The sequence below is a fragment of the Aedes albopictus genome, chromosome 2 (assembly GCF_035046485.1).
Source record: "Aedes albopictus strain Foshan chromosome 2, AalbF5, whole genome shotgun sequence".
Lineage (NCBI taxonomy): Eukaryota > Metazoa > Arthropoda > Insecta > Diptera > Culicidae > Aedes > Aedes albopictus.
In genome coordinates this window covers 415,264,945-415,291,909 of record NC_085137.1, presented here as the reverse complement: position 1 = coordinate 415,291,909, position 26,965 = coordinate 415,264,945, and the positions used below count along the sequence as shown (strand labels likewise).

General features: G+C 40.4%; 1 protein-coding gene across 4 annotated transcripts in view; it reads right to left on the bottom strand.

Moving 5' to 3' along the window:
- Positions 1 to 944: 944 nt before the first annotated feature.
- Positions 945 to 26,965, bottom strand: part of LOC115259323 (uncharacterized) — an 86,106-nt gene continuing 60,085 nt past the window's right edge. For all 4 annotated transcript variants that reach the window (XM_062848993.1, XM_062848991.1, XM_062848992.1 and 1 more), the window contains exons 2-3: positions 12,208 to 12,542; positions 945 to 2,349 (exon numbers count right to left, since the gene is read on the bottom strand). In XM_062848993.1, the coding sequence (XP_062704977.1) occupies positions 1,835 to 2,349; positions 12,208 to 12,403 (711 nt within the window). In that variant the 5' untranslated portion in view covers positions 12,404 to 12,542 and the 3' untranslated portion in view covers positions 945 to 1,834. The remainder of the gene's footprint in view (positions 2,350 to 12,207; positions 12,543 to 26,965) is intronic.

The window sequence follows — 26,965 nt, the reverse complement described above, 5'->3', positions numbered from 1 at the left end:
TGTCGACCCTATTTCCTTACCTTCCCTTTCCCTATCCCATCCCTGATTCCTTCCTTCCCTCTCCCTCAGCTAAATGATGAATAGGCGCGTAAAGGGTGATACGGTCAAAATTTGGTCACACAATTTGTTTCATAACTTGAGACTGCGTACACCAGAACAGCAGATTTTTGGACCAGTAATGGTACATTATATGTAGCTTATACCATAAAATTTTCATCAAAATCGGTTTAGTATTTGCGGAGATTTTTAAATTTTGTACAAAGAGGATTAAAAAATAAGAACACATTTTTACTCTTTTATTTATAGAGCCAGACATACTGAACCAATTTCAATAAAAAAATTTCTGTATGTAAAGTATACATATCAAAATGTTGTGGAAAAATTTCATTCAATTTGATCCGGCCGTTACAAAGTTATATTTGTTTAAGTAACACCCGGTCGGTTTTTTTCATATTCAAACTGCTACAACTTTGAAAGTATTCATACAAAATGGCTCAAAATTTTACTAAGAACATATTTTCATAATAGTATTATACTGTAAAATTTTGATAAAAATCGGAGCAGTATTGGTAGTTCTATAATCAAAATTGTGCTTTACTGACCTTAAATTCCCGAAAATTTACTATGGAGCGCCTTTGTACAAAATTTTAAAATGGTAGGTCGATGGTTTTATCTATATATCAACCAATACTTAATCGATTTTGATGAAAATTTTATGGTATAAGCTACATATAATGTAGCATTACTGGTACAAAAATCAGCTGTTTTGGTGTACGCAGTCTCTAAAGTTATGAAAAAAAAAATGTGTGACCAAATTTTGACCGTATCACCCTTTATTCATGGCGATGGCACAAATTTCCCAAATGGTGGAGAACGTGCCTCTGGAGCCGACTTACTGATACCTGATACCCATTTTCATCCAACGCAAAACAAAGGATTGAAGCATTGTTTGTTTTGTTTCTTATTTTTATGCACAATATAGCATTATTTTGTCATTTCTCATAATGGATATGTGCATCCAGCGCAGCGTTTTTCCTTCCGAGCACAAAACTCAAAACTAAAATGCATCACGTCAACAGTGCCAATCATGCATCCATTTCTGTGAATGGACATTTAAACCATATTCTTCGGTCAGCAACACTTAATAGGCTACATCTAATAAGGAATTCGTTTCATATTTTCCTCTCACATCATCGCTACATTGAACACTCGCTACGCATCGATGAGTCTACAGAGAGAAGAAAAACTGCATTTTTGTTTCGGTAATTTACATCGATTTAGCATCTTTATTTTCACTTACAGATCGTTATGTTCGCGCTCGCACATTCGTCGATTCACCCTTTTGGTATTAGGTTCAGTATTCAGCTCAGATCTATGACCACACTTTTACTTTTACCTACCTACTCTAACGCACACGCAAACAATTTGTTGGATCTCTCCGGCAAAAACATCCATCTGAGCGGTCAATTAGAGGGTCTAATTAACCAAACTTATGTTTTAACTCGCGAATTCGCTTACATCCTAATGGGAAACATTACTAACTGAGTTAACTAGTGCCCAAGAAGGGGGCAAGACAGTCGCCACCTCCTTGAGGCGCAATAAATAAGTGTTGAACCTGCGCGATGAAGATCTTGTTTACACACGTGGTGAACGGTTTATTCTCGCGTTGCGCAATGACCCGGAGAGCAAATTGACGTGATAGATTGCACTTCTCGTGAATCGGCTATCTGGACCACTGTGCACTGCACTCTCACAGGGGAGTTCATTGGTTGATTTGGTATTATTCTCTATGAGTTCTTTGCTTAGCCTAAGGTTTTATAGGGTAGATCACGCCCTATCGCTTCCGACTCGCGGGTTGCCAGCCGGTATACGGTAAGCTCTGAGGGCGCACGTTGGTCAGGGCAGTGGGCATTCCGTACATCTTGGTGTATGAGTTGATTTGCGATGGGGAAGCGTAGATCGGTTCGATGACATCACTTCTCGAGTACGGGAAGACTTCGCTGTGGATGGTCGGTGAGATACTACTGTGCACCGTTGCCAGAGGTGGTACAGGTCCGTCCAACGACAGGTGGTGGCTTGGGTCCGAATGGATATGGATGTGAATGTTCTTGTCCTGTCCATAGGACCATAGATCTTTCCCGTGGTGAGCTCCCCAGCCATGTTTGAAAAAGTTGATCACCTTTGCCAGGCCAAGGCTGATGTTGATCACGAAGATGGACGAGGCGACGAAAAGGGTTTTGAGCGAGATTGCTACCAGGAAGATTAAAAGTGTCTTGATGCCACCCAATATGAACATCACCGGTAGCATGACGTTCTTGAGCATTCGTATCCGGCCAAATGTTCTCGGCGCTGAAAGTATACGGGGAAAATTTGGTCATAAACTTATCTAATGGTATCGAATAATATTACATAAAGTTAAGTCTCTTATTGCACTCTGCCTTCCACTTTACGCCACCGTTATTTCTCGACTTTCTTGAGTACCTAATTCGCTGCCTTCAACAATTCATCTTATTTTGTTGGATGACAGTCGATAAATTTCTGTAGGCATGAGCTGGGTGGCAGAGTACAGCATAAGGATAAATTGTACATACTTCGAATGATATTTCGTTTCTCAGCTTCTTGATTTATATGACGAGATTCTACAAAAGTGGTGATAAGACTCCCCTTTTGGGGCATCCACAAACACTCAATTTCCTAATCGCCGCTTGACGCAATGTCGAGAAAAGATGTCGGCATTTGAGCATTTGGTGAATCCAATTGGAAATCATTGGAGATGTACCATGACCCCGTGCGGCTTCCAATATGGCCTCGAAAGGCACGTTGTCAAAGGCACCCTCGATATCTAAGAAAACACCCAAGCAGGATTGCTTTTCAGCGAATGCCTTCTCGATATCGTAAACAACTTTGTGTAAAAGAGTCACAATGGACTTTCCAGATTGATAAGCATGTAGGTTCACATGAAGAGGCACATTGGCCAGATGAATATCACGGATGTGATGATCGACAATGCGTTCTAAGCATTTCAGAAGAAAAGAGGTCAAACTAAATGGTCTGAAACTCTTTGCTTCTTCATACGACGCACGACCCACTTTCGGAATAAACTTTACAGTAATATTCCGCCAGGATTTGGGAATATACCCTGTAGCAAAACTGCAAACAAGTAGTTGTTTCAAAACACGTTTGAAATGATCAAATCCCTTCTGAAGCAAAATAGGATAAACCCCATCTGTCCCAGGAGATTTGAAAGGAACAAAGCTATTCAGTAGCCATTCAATCGATTCTAAAGTTATGATACTTCGAGCCGAAGCTTAAGAATCATAACTACAAGAAAAGACATCAGGTTCATCCGAAGATGTAATATCAACGCATCCGGGGAAGTGTGTACTGAATAAACATTCCAAAACTTCCTCATCAAAGAAAGTGAAATCACTATTTGGCAAACGAAGTTCGTTCACTTGAAAATCTCTAGAATTTTCAAGGATTTTGTTCAACTGACTGACTTCACTCAGACTGGAAACATTTGTACAAAGGTTTTTCCAGCCGGATCGTTCTAGCAGACCGAAGAGCTTTCCTGTAGGCCTTGCGAGCCGACCTGAAAGCCTCCGAACCAGCCGAACGTCGTCTGTTCCAGCTATTTCTACATTGTTTCCTGAGCTTCGCCAGATCAGAGTTCCACCAAGGGGTTCCTATTGTGATCTTCACAGGCCGCAGAGGGCAAGCTTCTTCAAAAGCTTCCATGATGAAGGCCGTTGTAGTATCAACGGCATCATCTAAATCACTTGGAGTGTCAATGGATGGTGAGTATCCATGAAATTTTGCAGGCAACCAAATCGGTAAAGAGATCCCAGTTGGTTGACCGGGGGCTCCTGAAACGCAAAGTTTGCGAAGAAACATTTACATGTTCAAACAAGATGTAGCGATGGTCAGATAAAGGTTCTTCCTCTGACACATGCCAATTGGTCAGCTCGTGACTAATTGGGTTCTTTGGGGGTATCCGGATTATTTGATAATCGGATTCTCCGCCCAAAAATTAGTCGAAATCCAAAATTTCATAATTTTTGGAGTCCGGGATCTATTTTTAAAATGCATTTAAAGTTTGTATGGGGAATTTTTTTGTTCGGGTCGAACTGTCACTTAATCGATTGAACTGTCATTCTAGCCACGAAAATTAAAACTGTTTTGTTAATTTAACCATCAAAACAAAGGTATTGAAATCCAATAAAATCACGTTATACTCAGGAAAATTAGCTCTTTCGATGAGGCTATAGAAAATAGCAATATTTTATTCACTAAACAACCCAATTCTGCTAGAGCAAAGCGTTATGTCTAACACTTTCTCTCTAGCAGTTACCATGAAGGTTGAGCGGATGCCTATGTTAAGTAATCCAAGATCTGTACTACTTAAGTACTCCATCAAATTGGAGCCTCTCAAATTGATGTCTGAACTACCCCAGATGATATGGTTAGCATCAGCATCACTGCCAACAATTAGCGGAAGGCATTTTGAAGTTCAGTATGCGATGACTTGCTTGAAAGCATCCGTAGGGGATGGTTCATCATGCGGTAAATAAACCGAACAATAAACGTATTTCATGTTGAAGATTCCAACAGATACATCGATTGTGATAGCACATACATCTCTAGTAGTTATTTCAGAGATGAGTGTAGCAACGATTGCGTTGTTGACAAGCTCACATGCTCGAGGCATGACACGTGAGTTTGCCATTTCATTTTTACTGAAAGTAGCAAACGGGTTCACAAGGTTTCCTAGATAGAAATTTCCCTTACGGAAGTAAGGTTCTTGAACCAAGGCCACTTGGGCTGAACCATTTTGCATAAGTCTGCAAAGATTGATCGTTGCTGTTCTTTTATGCTGAAGATTGATCTGAGCTATCCTAACCGTAGCCACTACCCAAACTAGGTAAGATTAAACTCTTCGCAACAACAGCACAACAAAGAACAGCAACAATAAAACCAAATCGGTATCGATTGGAAAATGCCAAAGGCGAGGATACACAGAATACACTGTGTAAATCGCATAATGCGAAACCATATAGGTGAAAATTTAAACTAATTAACAACATCTTCATAATCCCGTCCTTATTTAACCTCAATTGAGACTAAAGAAGGGCAGCCGATTGTCTCGGAGAAACACAAGGTGCACTGCACCATTGCACAGTGGCCGGAAGCCGGACAAAACCTCAAAAATCGACTTAAATTTTTTATTTTTCTAACATTTTTCTCCCAATATAGATACTTCATCTAAGAAAACTCCAAATTTTTTAGTCATTTGGTCAAATACTGAGTCTTGTAGATTTTTTCAAAGTTGAGGTTTTGTGTGGTACGTTACTTGTGTTTATTGTCTTTATTTTATGAGCTTTCTTCATGAGCTCGTTGTAAAACTTAGGAAGATTTGGATAATGTGAAAATATTATTGATTCTTTTGGGTATGAATAATCATACCATTTCAGGTTTTTTTTTGCAATTCAATCACAAAATTATTATGTTTTTACAACATGCAAAAATATTGTCTTTTATGAAATTTTGGAGAAAAACTTCGAATCAAAGAGATCCAGTACTTGTTTAGGAAACATCAGAAAACGACGCCGTACCCCGGATCTAACGTTCAATTTTGTCTAGTTTTTGGATAGGGTAAGTGTACCAGTTATCGCCATAGTGGTTCCCTATTTGGCCATAGTGGAAATTAAGAAAGTTTTCAAGCTTTTGCCTATTATTAAAGTTCTAGGAGCTAGCATTTAAATGTATTTTGTCATTAAAGCTCTTGAAATGATGCAACATTTTAAATTATCTCAAATAACCACTATGCCCAAATAGGGAACCACTATGGCGATAACTGGTACACTCAGCCTATATAGGTCACTGTTTGCGCATTTTTGCGCTAAGCGCGAATTTTTTTTTCTATCATTTCACAATGGAGCCGCATGGTTGTGTAAGAAGTGATATTCTTTGAAGGTAATATTTAATCTTACCATAATTCAAATTGACTTCAGAATACTAAAAATTTAGCATCATCCTCTTTCTGGTAAGAGACCTTCACGTGGTCGTAAGGGGGGGAGGCGGCGGTTGATGACTGGATGGCCACAGCTCTAACATTTTTTTATAATTTAATTTTTTGACCGAAAAACACAAGAAGGTGGGTGCTCCAGTTAAAAAGAGTGAGCTGGAGAGAAAGGGAGTGATGACTAAGAATTATAAGGCCTTTATTTACAGAGATGCTACCTACATCCCGCATTATTAAAGACCACCAAATACAACTAACGTTTTGATCCTTAAAAATAAAATAAAGTCGAAAAACATATAACAATAACTACAAACCATTGCTCATTAGTTTTCTTAAACGATTCGTTTTTTCGATTCATTTTAATCGTTAGAAGTGCTGAAAAGGCTTGGAAGCAATCTCTTCACGAACTTCTATCGCAGTTTCAATATATAGTGACACAAATCCGACATCTGCGCACTTCTTTTCTACACGCCCATCGCTACAATTTAAAGCAGTATTCATCTATAAAATATGAAAGGAATTCACTAAACGGCGTAAAACGCTACGCGAAATATTTTTCTACGTAAACGTCGCAATCACCAATGCGATTATTTTTCTCGATTTTTTGTTTTCTAAAACTCGAAGTTTTATTGTATGTTATTCATGTGTTTTCTTAGAACACATTTCAACTGAACGACACACAGAGTGATAAAGATTTTGAAAATATTTGCTGGAGCTCAACTGTTCATCAACATGATTACTGATCTCTAATGATCGTTTATCAACAACTCCCTTCAATATTGCAAATATGTATTACAAATTCTTTATATATAGGGTTATTTTGTTTACTTCGATAAGTGATAACAGAGACCAATGTACATTACAACCTAAACTCGGACGAGCATATATGAAGTCGTTGAAAAGAGATTTAAAAAAGCAGTTCTAACCCCATTTTAAATGTTGATTCACCTCCGTGTACCCACCGTAACATGCCACGTGGTCTATAGAGGGTCTCTAAAAATAGACCAAGTCTTGTCAGTCAACATAGTTTGTACCTGAATTGATCCATTGAAAGAAAACGTAGGTAATCGAATTTTCTAATGATTTATGAAGTTTTAAAGATTTTGGACCACCCTAACAGCAAAAAATACACAATTATAGGTAATTTCAATGTCAGTACATGATATAGGAACCCTCTAATCAAAAGGATGATCAAAATCTACGTTCAAAAAACGCATCTTGTTAGCTTATTATCGATAGCTTTTACATATCTCCCATAATCAGCAGATTTTGAAATTTTGGACCACCCTAATATAGTAAAATCAAAATATATGAAAATTTTCATATCAGAAATAGGTTTAGGGCACTAAAATCATCATAACCTGTGAATTTAAGCCATTTCGGTTAACATTTGAGGTTTTGTCCGACCTTTGTATGGAGGCCCGCCACTGTGCATTGCTCCGGTTATCGCAGTAAAGGCAACATACTGTGGAGAGCACCCTGGTACTCCACAGGCACCGTTTGCGGTTAGGTTTTTATAAGACCCCCCTAGCCATTCATTCCTAGGCACGGTAAGCATGAAGCCGCATCACACCATGAATTAGGGGTCACCTGTTGGTGGACTCTTACCACCGGAACAGGCGGTCCGTAGTGTTATTCTTACCCAATTGAGACAATCGCTACCGACACTACACAGCTAAAGGCTGTATACACAATAATCGGGACACAGATGTACGGCTGTAGCTCTGTAATGAATCGGTAAAATTGACCAAATAATTGACTGAGAACTCTTTGGTGTATGTGTATTATTTGTGCCAAATTTCATAAAAATTGATACATTACTTTTGACTGTGGATAAAAAACAAACAGACGTGGTTATAAGCATTTTGTACAATCATGACCAATTTTCATTCGCATAATAGATGGTTCTTTTACGCCACAGTTCAAAGTTCTGTGATGATAATTATTAAATTTCGTTTGCAGTTTTGATACTTATAGAGGCACTTTCTTGCAAAATTTCATCAACTTTGATCAATTGGTTTGAAAGCTACTGGTGTTGATAAGGGTGAGTGTTAGTGAAAATTTTTCGTGTTTTTCATGTGCGATGTTTGCCTATGCATAACTTTTCAATTTCTTTGCCAATTTTCATGAAAATTTCACAGAAGGTAACTGATTATGTGTTTATTATGCCTGCAAAATTTGATGAATATTGGTATAGTACTTTCAATAGTACAATCGAAACAATAAAGGGTGCTGTGCTGACTAATTGCTATCTGAGGGGCTAAAATCACGTTCAGTCCCAATACATCTTTCGATTATAAAATTGTTGGTAATGCATCGATTTTTTTTGAAATTTTGCCCATGCAACGAATGTAGATTGAGAGGTTTGTATACAAAATGTCAGTCATTTCCTTTGCCAAATTCAAAAGTTACAGTGCTGACAAGCAAAACTAGGGGCTGTACAAAATTCAATGGCGCACATTCCACTATTTCATTGCTACAACAAAAAGTACTGCAACGATTCACATGAAATTTTGTAGGTGAAATGAACACATCTTAAGATGTAATTAGGCCAAATTTGAGCAGTTTGATTGTATCTATTTCAGAGTTACAGTTGTATTTCTGTGTCCCGATTATTGCGGATACAGGCTTTATCTAGGCTGATCGAGAAAAGAAGTTAATATTGATGATCAACTTCATACGGGCCCGAACAGCCGTGGACAGTACCTTTCTAAGTGATCGAGAACGCGAGATATACGACGTTCAAACTTAAGTGGAGGCTCTCAAGAGCACTAGCGCCACGCAGTGAGTGATTCTCGAGCTAATTTGTTTTCTAAATATGTGAAAGCTCTTAGTCTTCTGAGCAAATTTGCCGAAGACAATATCCTTCTAAGTGGATATATGACGTTTAGACTGAACTGGAAGCTCATAAGACTACTAGCGCCACGCAGTGTGTGATTCTCGAACTTAATTGTTTTTCATGCGCAAGTTCTTAGTCTTCTGAGTAACTTTGCTGAAGACAGTATCCTTCTAATTGGTCCAGAACGCGAGATATACGACGTTCAGACTGAACTGGAAGCTTATAGGAACACTAGCGCCACGCAGTGAGTGATTCTCGAACTAAATTGTTTCCTATGTAAAAGCTCTTAGTCTTCTAAGCAACTTTGCCGAAGACAGTATCCTTCTAAGTGGTCCTGAATGCGAGATATTCCACAACTACTGGCAAAATGTAGGGCTGTCCCACATGTCCGACATGGTGCCCTGTGTAGCAGATTCCCGGTGGCCAATGTTCCCGGAACCACTATTTCAACATATCAACAAACACATTCTTGACGAAATTATCTATCAAATAAGGCATTGGTCATTTGAATTGGTAAAAAAATCATCATTCTGTAAGAGTTTGAATTTCTGGGTCATAATGACCCCAATGCAATGCATTATTAGTAACTTTTTTTGTGGCGCCATTTTGGTTTCACCTTAAGAAACTTTTTCTGTTTTAAATGCTTCGTTTCTGCAAAATATTAAAAGTCAAGAAGTTTCATTACGATAAGTTTTTTAACAGAAGAAATATTAAGGCTTGAAATCGCGTTTCGGGTCATAATGACCCTAATGCACGACGAAGGTTAATTCATTCATTTATTTAGTTTACATCAAATTCATGATAATACTGAATCAACAATTTGCCGCCATAATACTCGATTTGCAGCTGCAGCTCTCCAACGTCGGTCACGCCCAACACTCGCCAGATCACGCTCCACCTGGTCCGCCCATCGTGCTCTCTGCGCTCCACGCCTTCTTGTACCAACCGGATGGTTAGCAAACACCAACTTTGCAGGGTTGTTGTCCGGCATTCTTGCAACATGCCCTGCCCACCGTATCCTTCCGGCTTTGGCTACCTTCTGGATGCTGGGTTCGCCATAAAGTGCAGCGAGCTCGTGGTTCATCCTTCTCCGCCACACACCGTTCTCCTGCACGCCGCCGAAGATCGTCCTTAGCACCCGTCGCTCGAAAACTCCGAGTGCTTGCATGTCCTCCTCGAGCATCGTCCACGTCTCGTGCCCGTAGAGAACCACCGGTCTTATTAACGTCTTGTACATGGTACATTTGGTGCGGGGGTGAATCTTTTTTGACCGCAGTTTCTTCTGGAGCCCATAATAGGCACGACTTCCACTGATGATGCGCCTTCGTATTTCACGGCTCACGTTATTGTCAGCCGTTAGCAAGGAACCAAGGTAGACGAATTCTTCTACCACCTCGAAAGTATCCCCGTCTATCGTAACATTGCTGCCAATGCTTGTCCTGTCTCGCTCAGTCCCACCTACCAGCATGTACTTTGTCTTAGCCGCATTCACCACCAGTCCGACCTTTGCTGCTTCACGTTTCAGGCGGGTGTACTGTTCTGCCACCGTTCCAAATGTCCTAGCAATAATATCCATGTCATCCGCAAAACATACAAATTGGCTGGATTTCGTGAAGATCGTACCCCGGCTGTTGAGCCCGGCTCGTCGCATAACACCTTCCAGGGCGATGTTGAATAGTAGGCAGGAAAGTCCATCCCCTTGTCGTAGTCCCCGTCGAGATTCAAATGAACTGGATAGTTCACCCGAAATCCTTACGCTGTTCTGCACACCGTCCATCGTTGCTCTTATCAGTCTAGTCAGCTTCCCGGGAAAGCTTAAGGTTAATATGTGGCACAAAATAACGAAGGTTAATAAAATAACGAAGGTTAATATGTGGCACAAAATAACAAGTATTACATAATGATCATTTGAAATTTTGAGATTTGCCAGAATCGACAAAATTTTAGTTCAGTTGAAATAACATTGATCTAAAGTGAGAGTCAGTATCAAGTCGTTTGTATTTGTTAGTTGTTTGTGTTTGTATCAGTATTTATTTAACGACTAGCTGACTTGAAGTTCGTGGAAATTATAGATTAATAATCATATAAATAAATCGATTTATCCTTTATTGTGTTTCGTAATGCAATCAAAGATATTTACAAACTTTCATGCGTGGCTCGAATAGTAGATAAATATAATATATTAGCTCAATATGATATCCCAGAGTTGGATCTCATTAACGAAACTTTTATGAAACTGCTCCTTTTCAATAAAATCTACGGTTTTTTTTTTAAAGTATGCTTCAAATTTCTTAAGCCATTGCTTATATTTAGGCGTTATTCACGGTTTACAGGATTTAATTCTTAAAATAACTCAGAATATACATAATTTGTAAGAATTTGGGCAATATATTCGAAATCAGTTACCCCGAATTTAGTAAGTAAGGGTATTTTCAACACAAACGAGGATTGATCACTGAGATGATCAATGTTACGCCAAATAATAAAATATCGTAAATTTTGATCAATGTTATTCCGGATTACGGTATTTCTGATTTGTTGGTGTGTTATGCCAAATTTTCTCAATTTTTTGATAAAAATATAAAAAAGGGAACCCCTTTGGTCCCGAGACCATGGAAACGAGAAAAAAACTTTCGTTGTAATGTTTCAGAAAACTACAATTCAATATCTTAAAAAAATAAAATAAATAAATAGATAAAATGAATAAATAAAACAAATGAATACAAAAAAGGGCCCATATAGCCGAGGCGGTAAACGCACGGGTATTCAGCATGACCATGCTGAGGGTGACGGGTTCGATTCCCGGTCGGTCCAGGATCTTTTCGTAAAGGAAATTTCCTTGACTTCCTTGGGCATAGAGTATATTCGTGCCTGCCACACGATATACACATGCAAAATGGTCATTGGCAGAGGAAGCTCTCAGTTAATAACTGTGGAAGTGCTCATAGAACACTAAGCTGAGAAGCAGGCTTTGTCCCAATGATGACGTTACGCCAAGAAGAGGAGGAATACAAAAAAATAAATAAATAAAATAAAATAAATAAGTAAATAAATTTACAATCTGCAAACAATCGGTTAAGTTCAAAAGTAATGATTTTTTTGAAATTTCAGGTATTGAAAAAAATTTATCTTAAATAAAATGGTCACTCTAATGAATCTAAAAAGAATGGCCATACATTAATTCAGGAGTATTATTTCAAATGACTGTAGATGATTTATAATTTAAAAGTTCTATGCAATATGATGACCTGGTATTTGCGTTTCGACTTATTTCCAGCGAAAACCATCAAAGCCCTACAAGCGATGCTTCACAATAATCTTAAAAACATTCCACCACCAATTTTACCCGAGAGCACGCCGTTGGAGCGATTATCCACTGCAGAAGTCTGCGCCGCATCGCCCGATTTGGTAGCAGCGGCGGTTGCCGTTTGAATTTCACCGCAAATTGTCAGCACTACCAACACTAGGGTAATTGTCACCACGAGGAACGACGACGACCACGATGATGACGATAATGACGATGCTCTTCTGATTGATGCCATTTCGAGGGCTTCTGCTGCTTCTGGGGACGGTTTCGCACAGACTGGCTGCTGGCGCTGCACACTTCAGGCTTGGCCCAATCCAATCGATATGGATAGAGTTGTGGGTGAGTGAAACGAATTTCTCTGCTTGCCTGCTCGTCTGCAAATGGAGAGATGGATGGATGGATATAGATCGACTAAGTAAATATGTGGCGTGGAAAATTAAATTTTAAACGAGTCTCTCTGTTTTACTTTTGCGGTGGCGACTGCAGTAAGTAGCTACTGCCTAGGTGCCACCAACCGACCGAGGAAGACGCAGTTAGTTAGTTGGAGGTGCCTCGATGGTGGATGATATAAATCAGTCATGGAGAGTTTGGGTTGACAATCAATTATTGGGTTTTGGACTGATGTGGGAATTTACGAGCGAATGCGAGATTGATGGAATTCGAAGAAAGTGATTACTACGTGATTGAATTTTACTTACTGTGATGGAATTTATTTTGTTTGTTTGTTTTGTTTTGATTGAATATAGAGAGACTACAAATGCCCCGTAATAAAAACGTGATAAACATCGATAAATCAATACATTTACAAAATTGGACCAACATCTCATTGATTTTATCAGTTTTTTCGACTGAATTTCAATGTTTCGACATAAAAAAAAAAAACAAATTGGTTAAGGATTATCGCATCATATTTGCTACATCGTGTATGACCAGAAATGCCTAGACTCTATAATTCACAGAGAGAAAAAATATTAATATAAATTCAATTGTACGGACTGAATGGAATTAAATAAGTTTTTGACATAAACTTAAAAAATCTTCATAAAATCAGGTAATATGGAAGATGGAAGCACCTTCGATCAACACCTGAATGGCGTGGAGAACGTAGGCACGGGAGACCATGGCAACGGAGGAAACAACGATGCCAGGGCAGCGGTGGACGGAAATGAACCAACTCTCACGCTGAGGGAAGTTAAGGATGCCATTCACCAGCTTAAAACCAACAAAGAAGTTGGCAAGGATGGTATCGAAGCTGAGCTCATCAAGATGGGCCCACAAAAGTTGGCCACCTGTCTGCACCAGCTGATAGTCAGGATCTGGGAAACCAAACAGCTACCGGAGGAGTGGAAGGAAGGGACAATCTGCCCCATTCACAAGAAAGGCGACCAATTGGAATGTGAGAACTTCCAGAGCGTTCATTATTGTGAATGCTGCCGATCATCTTCCGTCATCTGTCACTTAAAACGAATGAGTTCGTGGGAAGTTATCAAGCCGGCTTCATCGACGGCCGGTCGACATCGGACCAGATCTTCCCCGTACGGCAAATCCTCCAGAAATGCAGTGAATACCAGTTCCCAACGCATCACCTGATCATCGACTTCAAAGCGGCATACGACAGTATCGACCGCGCAGTTCATTAGAATCTCGCCGGGGACTGCGACCAGGTGACGGACTCTCATGCCTACTCTTCAACATCGCACTGGAAGGTGTAGTGTGACGAGCCGTGCTCAATAGCCGGGGAACGATTTTCACAAAATCTAGTCAATTTGTGTGCTTTGCGGACGACATGGACATTATCGCCAGAACATTTGGAACGGTGGCAGAGCTGTACACCCGCCTGAAACGCGAAGCAGCAAAGATCGGACCGGTGGTGAATGCCTCAAACACAAAGTACATGCTGGTAGGCGGAACCGAACACGACTGGATCCGTCTGGGTAGTAATGTTACGATAGACGGGGATACTTTCGAGGTGATGGAGGAACTCGTTTACTTCGGATCCTTACGGACGGCTCAGGGTTGGTCAATTCTCGCTCTTGCCCTTAAAAAGTGCAAATTTCGGTGCGGCATAGATAAGTGTGTCTTGACGCTCTTTGATTTCAAAGAGAAAAATATCTCTTCACCAAAAAGTGAAACCGCAAAAAAGAGCATAGTGCACCGAGATTTTCTGCAGAAAAGAGTAGTTTCACAGAACAGATGTGTATCTTCGAACAAATGTGAAGTTTCGAGGTGGAAGACGTGAAATTTTCACTTGGAAAACTAGATTGGAATGAAATCCCATGGGAAAATGAAAAATCATCAAAGCGTGCTACGCCGCCTCCCTATGCTTGCTGCAGGCTAAAGCTTGACTTCCACCACCAGGTTCGCTAGTGTTGAGCTATCAAACGGGCAGTGCTTTCCGTGATGAAGATTCACCCCCGTGGTAGTTTATTTATCCGCACTACATCTTTTTGCTCGGTTGTGTGGGAAGTGTGAATGAATGCATGTTGCTATGGCATCCACACAAGCTCGAATACGAGACTCGCGATGAAAATCTGATTTGCTACAGCAAACTGTCAATGCAGATGCAGCTGACAATTCAATCCCACTTTAAACGAATTCCTAGCATGTAAATTTTAAAGGGATCATCTTGAGATCATCATACCTAACAGTGGTGTACAGAGATTCTACTGGGCTTTATTGTAGAAGAAGTTGTCATCAGACCCTATCAGACCGCGATGGCATTGGGGCCAGGTGCTAGGCCCGGTTGAGCAGCAACCTTGTTGAGTAAGAATTCTATCAGTGCCCCGAATGGCGATAACAGTATTGTATACCGTGCTCTGGAACAAACTCGCCAAGGCCCCGCGTCGTATATTGATTGAATTTTTTGAATGAAATAATTCTTTAAAGTCGCGCTTCCTAAGCTCGGGTTTCCCAAATTATTCCAGTGACGAGCTGGGGCTTCCCGAAAACTAGGAATGGATACACAGTTTTCAGTATACACTGGGCTGGTACCGTGCTAAGATCTGGTCGACCCCAAGACATCGACGTTCTTCCAATCATAACCAAGTTCTTGTCCATGCTGTGCCGTGAGTCCGTGATTCGGACTGACTCGGATGAGCCTCGATCAGACCGGAATGGAATCGATGCTTAGGGCCCTTTCATCAGTCATGGTTTTGACAAGGGTTCTAACCAAGGCTACCGATTTTAAAGTAGAGTGTAGTAATTCCGAAAGCTGTTTTTTTTTGTTCATGCGTACTGTTGCTTGAGTGCTCTTTACTGGGAAAGTGTAAGAGAATGTGCTACACTTTCTCGCGGGTGAGATTTCACAAAAGAGCATCGTGAAGTGAGAGCGATGATTGGTAGAGCGAATCAGATCAAGCAATCTGTGTGTGCTGCGTGAAAAAAAATGCACTACTCTATGAATTCTCCTCAGAGTTGACCAACCCTAGGACGGCTGACAACAACGTGAGTCGTGAAATTCGAAGGCGCATCATCAGCGGAAGTCGGGCCTACTACGGGCTCCAGAAGAAGCTGCGGTCGAAAAAGATTCACCCACCCACCAAATGCACCATGTACAAAACGCTAATAAGACCGGTGGTCATCTACGGACACGAGACATGGATCATGCTCGAGGAGGAGCTGCTAGCACTCGGAGTTTTCGAGCGACGCGTGCTAAGGACGATCTTTGGCGGTGTGCAGGAGAACGGTGTGTGGCGGATAAGGATGAACCACGAGCTCGCTGCACTTTACGGCGAACCCAGCATTCGGTAGGTGGCCAAGGTCGGGAGGATACGGTGGGCAGGGCATGTTGGAACAATGTTGGATCACAACCCTGCAAAGCTGGTGTTTGCTTCTGATCCGGTTGGCACAAGAAGGCGTGAAGCTCAGAGAGCCTACGTTCTCCACGCCATTCAGATGCTCCTCGAAGTGCTGCTTCCACCTATCGATCACCTCACGTCCATCCGTCAGGGAGCCTCCGTCCTTATCTCTGCACATTTCGGGTCGCGGCACGAAGTCGTTGTGAAATGCGTTGAACTTCTGGTAGAACTTCCGTGCTTCTTGAGAACGGCACAGCAGTTCCATTTCTTCGCACTCCGCATCTTCCAGGTGGTACTTTTTCCCCCGAAAGAGATGGGGCTGCTGTATTCGCTTCTGTTTGTAACGTTCCACATAGTCTGTCGAGTGCCTTACTGCAGCATTACCGCCCGCGTTGCGTTCTTCTCCTCCAAAATCGTTCTGCACTCTTCGTCGAACCATTTGTTTCGTCGATTCCGTTCCACGTACCCGATGGTGCTCTCGGCTGCGTCGTTGATGGCTGCTTTCACTGTACTCTAGCAGTCCTCTAGAGGGGCCTCATCGAGCTCGCCCTCGTCTGGCAACGCCGCCTAGAGATTCTGCGCGTATGCAGAGGCGACATGCGGTTGTTTTAGTCGCTGTAGATTGTAGCGTGGAGGTCGCCGGTACCGTACATTGTTGATGATAAAAAGTTTTGGGAGCAGTTTGACCATCACTAGGCAGTGGTCGGAGTCGATGTTGGCGCCACGATAGGTCCTGATGTCGATAATGTCGAAGAGGTACCGTCCATCAAGCAAAACGTGGTCGATTTGGGATTCCGTCTGCTGTGGTGATTTTCAGGTGTAACGATAAGGGAGGCTGTGTTGGAAAAAGGGGCTACGTATGGCCATTTTTTTGGTGGTGGCGAAATCAATGAGTCGTAGACCGTTTTCGTTTGTCTGCTGGTGGACGCTGAACTTTCCAATCGGCGGTCTAAATTTATCCTCTTGGCCTACCTGAGCGTTTAAATTTCCTATGATGATCTTGACGTCGTGGCTTGGCCAACGGTCGTACTCGCGTTCGAGCTGCGCGTAAAATCCGTCCTTGTTATCATCAGTGCTCACGGAGTGTGGGCTGTGTATGTTTATTATGCTGAAGTTGAAGAATCGGCCGTTGATCCTCAACCTGCACATTCTTTCGTCGATCGGCCACCAACCGGTCATGCGCCTTTGCATATCACCCATCATGATAGAAGCTGTTCCCAGCTTCGCACAATGGATCCTGTCCAACCCACCTCCTGCAGAGCTACGATGCCGAACCCGCAGTCCTTCAGTAGATCGGCGAGTATGCGGGTGCTCCCAATAAATTTGAGAGATCGGCAATTCCACGTACCGAGTTTTCAATCGCAAGTCCTTTTTGTTCACTGCCGTTGGTCTCGATTCGTATTATTATGTTGTTGATTTTCCGTTACAATGGTTTTTACGGCTGGCTCGTATCATAGTGCACATGTGAGCTTAGAGTCCTTCCCTGGTAAGGCATTGTCCAGTTAGAATCCGGACGCAGATAATCACTTATATCTCAGAGGTGGAATAACAAACATAAAAGGTTAAGCCCTCAAAACAAAGATAGTTTACTGTAGCTTCATGGAAAAATAACATTAAAATTATTAAATTTGATTTTTAATACATTTTCTCATTTTTTCCGTGATAACTTCCTTAAAAATCTGCACAATGGTAGTAAATTTTAACATCAACCCCTTCTGCGTATTTGTTTAACAATCGGGTCATCTCTGTAGTGTCCTGAGACCCTCTACCAGTCTGATTAGGAATCCAAAGAAACTTTACCAAATATTTCTCTTCTTGCAAAATTACGGGCTTATCAGTTAATTCCAAAGAAGCGAAATTTGAGTGTTTTTTCGTTAATAAACACTATCCAACAGTGATGACACCACTGCACATCTCAAGCAGTCGTGATAGCTCACCAAAGTAGCTCAAACCTCTTCAGATCCCTTGTGGGCATTTTTGAAGAGCAGCACGCGATTCTTGAGATTATCATCTTTGTACACATTTGGTGTCAAAATCGTGATGTGAGAAAACGATGTCCAGAGCTCGATCTTCCTGCCAAATCTTGGAATTCCAAGCAGATTTATCCATGAACATAAACTTTAATCTTCCTTGGACACTTCCTCATGGCATGGTTAACAACATCTGAGCACATCACACATAATGGTTTTGGAGATATTAACATTTATCGCGACTGTCGTACCTGACCGCCCTAAATTTTCAGCGTGTTTGTGCAAGATTTTTTTCCTTCGCATGTCTTCAATCTGAAATAACTTTTCACTCGTAGCAAGAAAATCGATGAAATTTTCACCGTCAATAGAGGACTTGTTTATGATCAGACTGCAGTGAAAAAAATATGATTATGATCATTTAGAGCGTCACAATAAATTATCCTTTGCGTCCGGATTCTAACTGGACAATGCTTTATTCGGACGTTGATCAGCCGCCCCTAACATGGGGATCAGACGCTGTTGTGAGCCGCTCCTCCTGGAGAATAGACGCTCATGTTTGCAGAAGCAACCCCCTCCCCCCTTCCCTGTCAGCCTACGACCAAAGTTCCCACCGGGGATGGTTACCCAATCTTCCCTAAGGTTACTCATAGTTTCCGGCCGGTACCACGCTGAGGTAGGGAAAAGAGTTGCTGGGAAGAGGCTAGTGGATCAAAATGGGATCTGAATTGCGCAACATAGCTAGCCTTTACCGTGCCAATTGACCTACTATAAAGCATAATTAATTAACCCTAGCTGAAAATGCTGGGCGAGTAAAATGATTGCCCACGGAGTTGTCATTTTAGTTTAGTTACTCATTTCCACACAGGTCGCTACTATATTTAGTTTCCGAATTCCGTACCGGTTGTTGCCAAATATTGCTGCGGTAGAAGCAAAATATTCTGACATCTTTGTTGGGAAGTACCTCGGGGGAACTATCGACCGGACGTCGTCTCGAATGTGATCCCTTCCACTGATGAATAAATACAACGTTGAAATTGGAACCGGCTGGGATACTACGAAACGGCCAACCACAGTGAAATCTGAGATCTCAATTATTGGGACATTTTTTAAAACATCCGGAGGGTCGGATCCTCATAAAAACCAGACGAGTAATTCACCGCAGGGATTCCGGCTTCAAAGTGTTGATGAGAAGGAATTCCGAAAATAAAAGTTGAATGGAAGATTGGAGACAGTTTTGTAGGTGATTATGGATTTATGTATTCGAAACTATCAAGAGAATTCCTACAGCAATTCTTTGAGTTCCTTCTACGATTTTGGCAGGAATTATTTCAGTGATTCTGAGTTCCTCCGGGGATTCCTCCAGGAGTTCCTCCGGGGATTCCTCCAGGAGTTCCTCCGGGGATTCCTCCTGGAGTTCCTTCGGGGATTCCTCCTGGAGTTCCTCCGGGGATTACTCCTAGAGTTCCTCCGGGGGCTGTTCGAGCTCGCTTGGAAGTTAACCATCAATGTTAACTTCTTTTCCCAATCAGCCTAGATAGATGTGTAGTGTCGGTAGCGGTTGTCTCAATTGGCTAAGAATAACACTACGGACCGCCTGATCCAGTGGTAAGAGTCCACTAAACAGGTGACCCCTAATTCATGGTGTTATGCGGCTTTATGCTTACCGTGCCAAGGAATGAATGGTTAGGGGGGTCTAATAAAAACCTAACCACAAACGGAGCCTGTGGAGAATTAGGGCGTCCTCCACAGTATTACGCCCTTACTGCGCTAACCGGAACAATGGTGCAGTGAACCTTACGTTTCTCCGAGATAATCAGTTGCCCTTCTTAAGTCTCAAACTTGAGGCTAAATAAGGGCGGGATTATTCAAATGTTGTAAATTAGCGTACATTACCATCTATATATGGGTTGGCGTTCTTCAATTGACACCGATTTGGTTTGTCGTTGATGTTTCCTTTTTGTGCTGTGATTGTGAAAAGTGTAGTCCTGTCTAGTTTGGGTTTTCAGCGTAAAAAGCGTGTCTAGCCCAAGTGGCTCTACTTCGAAAAGTTCATTTTCGTAGGGTAACTTCTGTATAGTTTACCTTGTGAACCCAGTTTTGCTTCTTTCATTATAAATGAAGTGTCGTGCCTCGAGCATGCTATATATTAGTATGTTTCAACCTTTCTTTATGGATCCCTTCAAGCAAGCTCTTGTATTCAGCATCTTTTTGCTGATATTTGGCAGTATTTCTACGATGGTTACATCATCTGAAATAGCTCAAACATTAATTTGAGATGCTTCAGTTTAATGGATTACTTAGTACATAGTACAGTTCATGGATAACTTAACATAGAATTGCACCTAACCCAACTCTGCATTAGCAGAATTTGTCATGAGGTGATTGAATGGCATGTGTCAGATGAGGAGTCTCCATTTGACCTTCTTTGCACTTTTTAGTGTTCCTTCGCAAACTTTACGTATTCAGGCGTCCCTGCTCAATAAACTAGGGAACCTGTACTAATTGGTTGCGACCACATTTTATAGATAACTAGTTTATTTGTGGACGCAGTAGCGCCCGTGGCAAGTTTTTTTTTCAATATAAACGGTTCAGCGTGAATAACAGCTTGTAGATTTTAAATAAGAAAAGTATAACATTTTTCTACGTTTTGAATAGAGTTTTTTTTGGTGAATGCAATGCAGCTTATATTTACAGATGAAAATACTTCGGTGAAGTCACCGGACAGACAAACAGGGCTATCTGCGTTATTTCCAGCAACTGCTGCAATCGGTTGTCTAAGACTGACAGATTCTTTTCTGCATTAAAATAATCAAAATTTTCAGCGTCTGTTGTCTGTGTGTGTGTTTTTTTTTTCATATAATGCTGTGTCTGGTTGTCTATGGTTGTCCCTGGTTTTGTTTTCTGCATCTGACAGTAAAAAAAGCATTAAAGTGTCAAATATTAAAAAAAAAACATTAAATTTTCATTGTCTGTTTCTGTGATTTTTTCCATCAAATGCTGTGTCTGGTTGTCTGTGGTTGTCTGTGGTTGTCACTGGTTTTGTTTTCTGCATCTGATAGTAAAAAATAATTAAAGTGTCAAATAATTAAAAAAAAATCAAAATTTCCAACGTCTGTTGTCTGTGATTTTTTCCATCAAATGCTGTGCCTGGTTGTTTATGGCTGTCGCTGGTTTTGTTTTCTGCATCTGACAGTAAAAAGCAGTAAATTGACAAATATTAAAAAAAAAAACAAAAATTTCAACGTCTGTTGTCTGTGATGTTTTCATCAAATGCTGTGTCTAGTTGCCTATGGTTGTCACTGGTTTTGTTTTCTGCATCTGACAGTAAAAAGCATTAAAGTGTCAAATATTTAAAAAAAAATCAACGTCTGTTGTCTGTGATTTTTTCCATCAAATGCTGTGTCTGGTTTGGTTTTGTTTTCTGCATTTGGCAGTAAAAAAGCATTTAAAAGTGTCAAATATTAAAAAAAAAACAAAATTTTCAACGTCTATCGTCAGTGATTTTTTCCATCAAATGCTGTGTCTGGTTGCCTATGGTTGTCACTGGTTTTATTTTCTGCATCTGATAGTAAATAAGAATTGAAGTGTCAAATATTTAAACAAAATTTCCAACGTCTGCTGTCTGTGATTTTTTCATCAAATGCTGTGTCTGGTTGTCTATGGTTGTCACTGGTTTTGTTCTCTGCATCTGATACTAAAAAAGAATTGAAGAGTCAATAATTTTATTTTTTGTGAGAATTTCCCCGCGTGCTGCATCTGGTTGGCTAGTCACCGGACAGACAAACAGGGCTATTATATATATGATGATATATGATGATGATGATGATGATGACTCGCTTCCATTGCTACTCCAAGAGAGTTTCATTATGGTTTTGTACAACGCCCTCCATTGTGGTGTACCATAACTATTGCTTTGAAAGAAGCTTGTCCTCTGCGGTCTGTGCGGACCGCAAGAGGTATTCCTGAATGGAACTCTGATCTGTTCAAGTTCAAAATATCTTCGGATAAACCAGTCTTTTGTATAGTTACGGATCTTTAGCTTCCACCAGAGAATTATAGCTATATAATTGACTTAGTGGGCACTAAAACGCTCTGCTTACTTCAAATGTCCAGGAGCAAATGGTGTTTTGTCCTATTTTTCTCCAGAGGGATTTGAGTATTTCAAACCTGTTTTGAACTCTTGTAGTTTTCTATGGGATATTTTCATGGCGTGAAATTACTACATAGTTTTATCCCGAAAGGGTGCGTGCGTTGTATAAAGAAGGAATGAGTTCCTGGTTACCTCATTCTTTCTGAAATGCTTGAAACGCATTGTCGATGATCACATCTGTGATGTTCGTCTGGCTGACATGGCTATTCATGTGAACTCACATGCCTCCCAATTTGGGATGTCCACAGTGACTCTTTTACACAAAGTTGTATACGTTTTCAAGAAAGTACTCGCTCAAACGTTGTTTTTGCTTGGGTGATTTCTTGAATATTGAAGATGCTTTCGATGCCGTGCCTTTCAATGTCATATTGAAAGTCGCATGACGTCACATGCTACCTCCAATGAGCTATAGGCTCTCCTTACGCTTATGCGTTTTACAATGTCCTTTTCAGGGCATTGATTAAACTCGTTGTGGTATGGGCTATGAGCTCTCGTTGCGCTTATGCGCTCATTCCCTCTTCTAGGGTACTCCTTCCTATTTCATCACCTTTCCCTTTCCCTTTCCTAATTCCCATCCCTTGTCCCATGCTCCCTCAGGTAAATGATGAAATAGGCTTATTTGTATGACGATGGCACAAATGTCCCAAATGGAGGATAACGTGCCTCTGGAGCCGGCCTTCTGATACCTGGAGTTCCTCCGGGGATTCCTCCAGGAGTTCCTCCGGGGATTCCTCTGGGGATTCCTCCAGTAGTTCCTCTGGGGATTCTTCCAGGAGTTCCTCCAGGGATTCCTCCGGAGGTTCTTCCAGGAATTCCTCCGGGGATTCCTCCAGTAACTCCTCCAGGAATTCCTCCCGAGAATCCCCAAGAAATTCCTCCTGGGAATCCTACAGCATTTTCTCCTTGGACTCTTCAAGAAACCCCTTGCCTCCAAGAATTTCTCCGAGGATTGCTTTAGAAATCGCTCCGGAGATTAAAGTAGAAATTGCTCCGGATATTTCGCTTGGGATTCCTCCAGTAATTCATCCGGAGATTCCTGTAGCAATTCCTCCTGGGATTCCTCAAGGAACTCCTCTGGAAATATCTTCAGAAACTCCTTCTGGAATATTTCTACAATTCTTTTGCGATTCTTCCCTTAATTTCTTCTGACATTCCTGCAAGATTTCGTACAGAAATTGGGTTGTTTTGTGAATGAAATATTGCTATTTTCTATATCGAAAGAGCTCATTTTTCTTAGTATAACGTGATTTTATTGCGATCCAATTCGTTTGTTTTGATGGTTAAATAATTAAATCAAATTTAATTTTTGTGGATAGAATGACAGTTCATTCGATAAAATGACAGTTCGTCCCGAACAAAAAATTTTCCCCACACAAACTTTAAATGCATTTTAAAAATAGTTCCCAGTCACCAAAAATTATGAAATTTTGAATTTCGACTATTTTTTGGACGGAGAATCCGGTTATGTAATAATCTAAATACCCCCAAAGAATCCAATTCCTCCGGAAATTTCTCCAGCAATTCCTCCGGTTATTCCTACGGGGATTATTGCAGGAAATTCTCCAGGAATGCCCAAAAATTTATCCGGGGATTAATCCGGAAGTTCCTCCGCTTATGATTTCATAAATTTTCATCATGATGCAGTGTACGTGTACATGCGGCATCATTTAATGCCGCAAATTTATAGTTATTTGTACTACACATAAGAAATGTAGCGTCGAAGCTATGTCACGGCATAACTCGTCATGATATCATGCCGATTTTTTATGGTGTAATGTATATCCGTAACATAAAAAACACACAATTATCGCCAATCATGACGCATTTAGCCAGTTTTGGATTCCGGAATTTTACCCGTGCTCGGTTAGTAGCACCCGATACGGTATACCGTCTACCCCCGTTGGTTTTGAATGACACCTCATGCAAACTAACGGGGTACATTTTTTAATTTGAGCTTCTAGTAACCCTGTGCACATCGAAAAACACACTGATGGTAACCGTTTTTGCTGTTTTGTTTTGATTCTGCGTTCCGTTTCACCGTTCCATGAGCAGAATGACGTTCGAACCATTTTTAGTTTGAACGATGTGCAGATTAGAGGGGGTCAAATCAAAAAGTGTTCAGATTAGATGAGGTCAAACCAACGGGGGTAGACGGTAACGCTATTATACTGCGCTATGTAATTTAGCTTAGTCGCGCACCGGTAAAGGTACTCTTAAGAAGTAACGTCCAAGAATACAAACACGGCTAACACGGTTCTCGACTTGTACACCTAATCATGATTTCTTGACCACTTATCGCAAAGATTCATGAATCAACGCACTTGATCTTATTCACGTGAGTTTTTACAAGTGGACAAAGCTAGAATGAACAAATTCGTTGAGGCTTGTTTCTTTCATTAATTTGATTTATGCCTTGGAAGTTTGTATGCAAGTTCTAAATTAGTTTCCAAGATTTTCACCCTAAGTTAACAAATAAACAGTTGATTTTAATTAGCTCTTTCAAATTGATAAATCCTATCCAAACAATCAATTCCGGTTCAATTCGAATTACACATTTTCCCTTTCGTAAAACTATTAAATCATATTTATTATGCTGTTTCAATCCGCATGAACAATGACCTCTTCAACTTTCGTGTGCATCGATTCGATTTGTCAGATACATATTGCTTATTGCCAATGCGAACCTGCTCTCACTTTTCGTATGGAGCAGTATTACTTCACTTTGGCGCGCTGGCGCTAATCATAATTATCGGTTATTGTGGTAATAGGAGGCGTTGTGCTCTTTGTGCTTATGCTATGATTACTGTTCCAATCGGACAAACCTCCTTCCCGGGTGGGCGTTACACCAGACACGGAGGGAAGTGCTAATTGTGCAGAAAGAAATGAACTTGGACTCCACTGCGAAGCAGCTCGTTATCATTCGTCGCGCACTTCAAGCCGTTGGCAATTGGACAAAAGCGGATGGAAGAAATAGGCACCGATCAACCGCCACCGGCGGCCGTCGTCACCACCACAACTCATCATCATATAGCATTTCTTCGGGCTTCATTTCACTTTCGGTGACCTTCATTTAAATCACCGCGAGCATTTCTTCTCTTTGCTGAGCGATTCCAAGCAACAGCATCAAAATTAAGGAAAATTTTTAATTCATGATTTTCTATTGAACTGAAACTTTGCACAGTTTTTCAGTTCCATCTAAATCGCCATTTTTCGATATCAAATTTTTATTTAGAGCCACGACTAACTTTTCAAAAGGGTGTATGTGAAAATGGTTCAAAAATATTCAAAAATATGCACAGCAAAAACGGATTGTTCGATTGTTATGAATTTTTCAGCAAAGTTAGATAGCTAAATGGTGATTTCTAAGAAAATATACACTGTGAAAAAAAATCTATTTTATCATTGAAAAACATCATTTTTGTCACAAAAACTCAAATATCTCAAAACCCTATCCTTTTACCAACTTGACTTTTTTAGGGAAAACGGTCCATTGTATTAGCAATCTACCATAAAAATTTGGTGATGGTAAACTAATAAACAAAAAAGTTATAACATTTCAATAATTTCACAATTTTTACATTTAGTAAAAAAAATTTTTCTGTGTAAACTATTTCGGCCGGGAATCGCGATTTGATGCTGATTTTATTGTTCAGCAAAGTTAGATAACTAAATGGCGATTCCTAAGAAAATATACACTGTGAAAAAAATCTTTTTTAAAATTAAAAAGTATCATTTTTGTCACAAAAACTCAAATATCTCAAAACCCTATCTTTTTACCAACGTAATTTTTTAGAGAAAACGGTCCATTGTATTAGCAATCTACCATAAAAATAAACAAAAAAGTTATGACAATTCAAACATTTCACAATTTTCACATTTAGTAATAATTTTTTTTAGTGTAAATTATTTCGGCCGGAAATTGAAGTTTGATGCTGATTTTATTGTTAATGGCCTTGCGTAAGTAAAACAAGTTGTTTTTATTATATATTATATATACATATAATATAATATACTATGTACCGTAATGTTCCGATTTTATCACGCCCTCCGCGCATTAGTCGTTTATTCATTAATTTGCTGTTACATTTGAGGACAAGTGTTTTCCCTCTTCTTCAAGATGAATGTTGAAAGCGTGTTTTGCAACGTTAAAAATATTGAAATGGGTATAGATGTTGAAGAATATTACAGGGCATTTTTGAAAAGGGGCGTAATTAAATTGTTTAAACAGATGTCGCTGATGGCAATTTCTCAGTTGTTGTCGTTTTCGAACTTCCTGCGCCCTGCTTTACCGATGATATACAGATGGCTCGTTTGTCAAATTCTAGACGGCAGGACGTGCAAATGCGTAATTTTGTACACAATGTGGACATTTGGGCATAATCAGTCTCTTTCAGTTTATCTATGGTGCTTTCGGTGAGATTTCGTAACTCTTTTGAACATTTTTTTTCATCAAACGGTCTACAAGAGAGCGTTGAGTTCAAGACCTTTGAGAAAGCGACTGTTCATCTTGTTCGTTAGATTATAATAAACAAAATCACTTATTAATTTTAACTTACTTGTTTGGTGTTGGTGGCTGAAGAAAAAAAATACTATACAATTTTTAATATTCATAGCGGTAGTATTTTTTTGTTTTTTTTTCGTGAGCATTGTCAGGTATGTATACAGACAAACAAACGTAACACTGGCGAAATTTTCATTGACCACGCCTTCAACGATCATTTTGAATCTTGGTTGTGGCTTTCATAACAAGAAGAGCGCCCATCGTTTTTCTTTGCGTTTGACGTTTCACACTAGCGCCTTCTGATGACGATATTGCACAACGCAGTGTTTCGTGAAACATTTCCACCAGGTGGTGATAGTGTGAACTGGGCGATGAATTT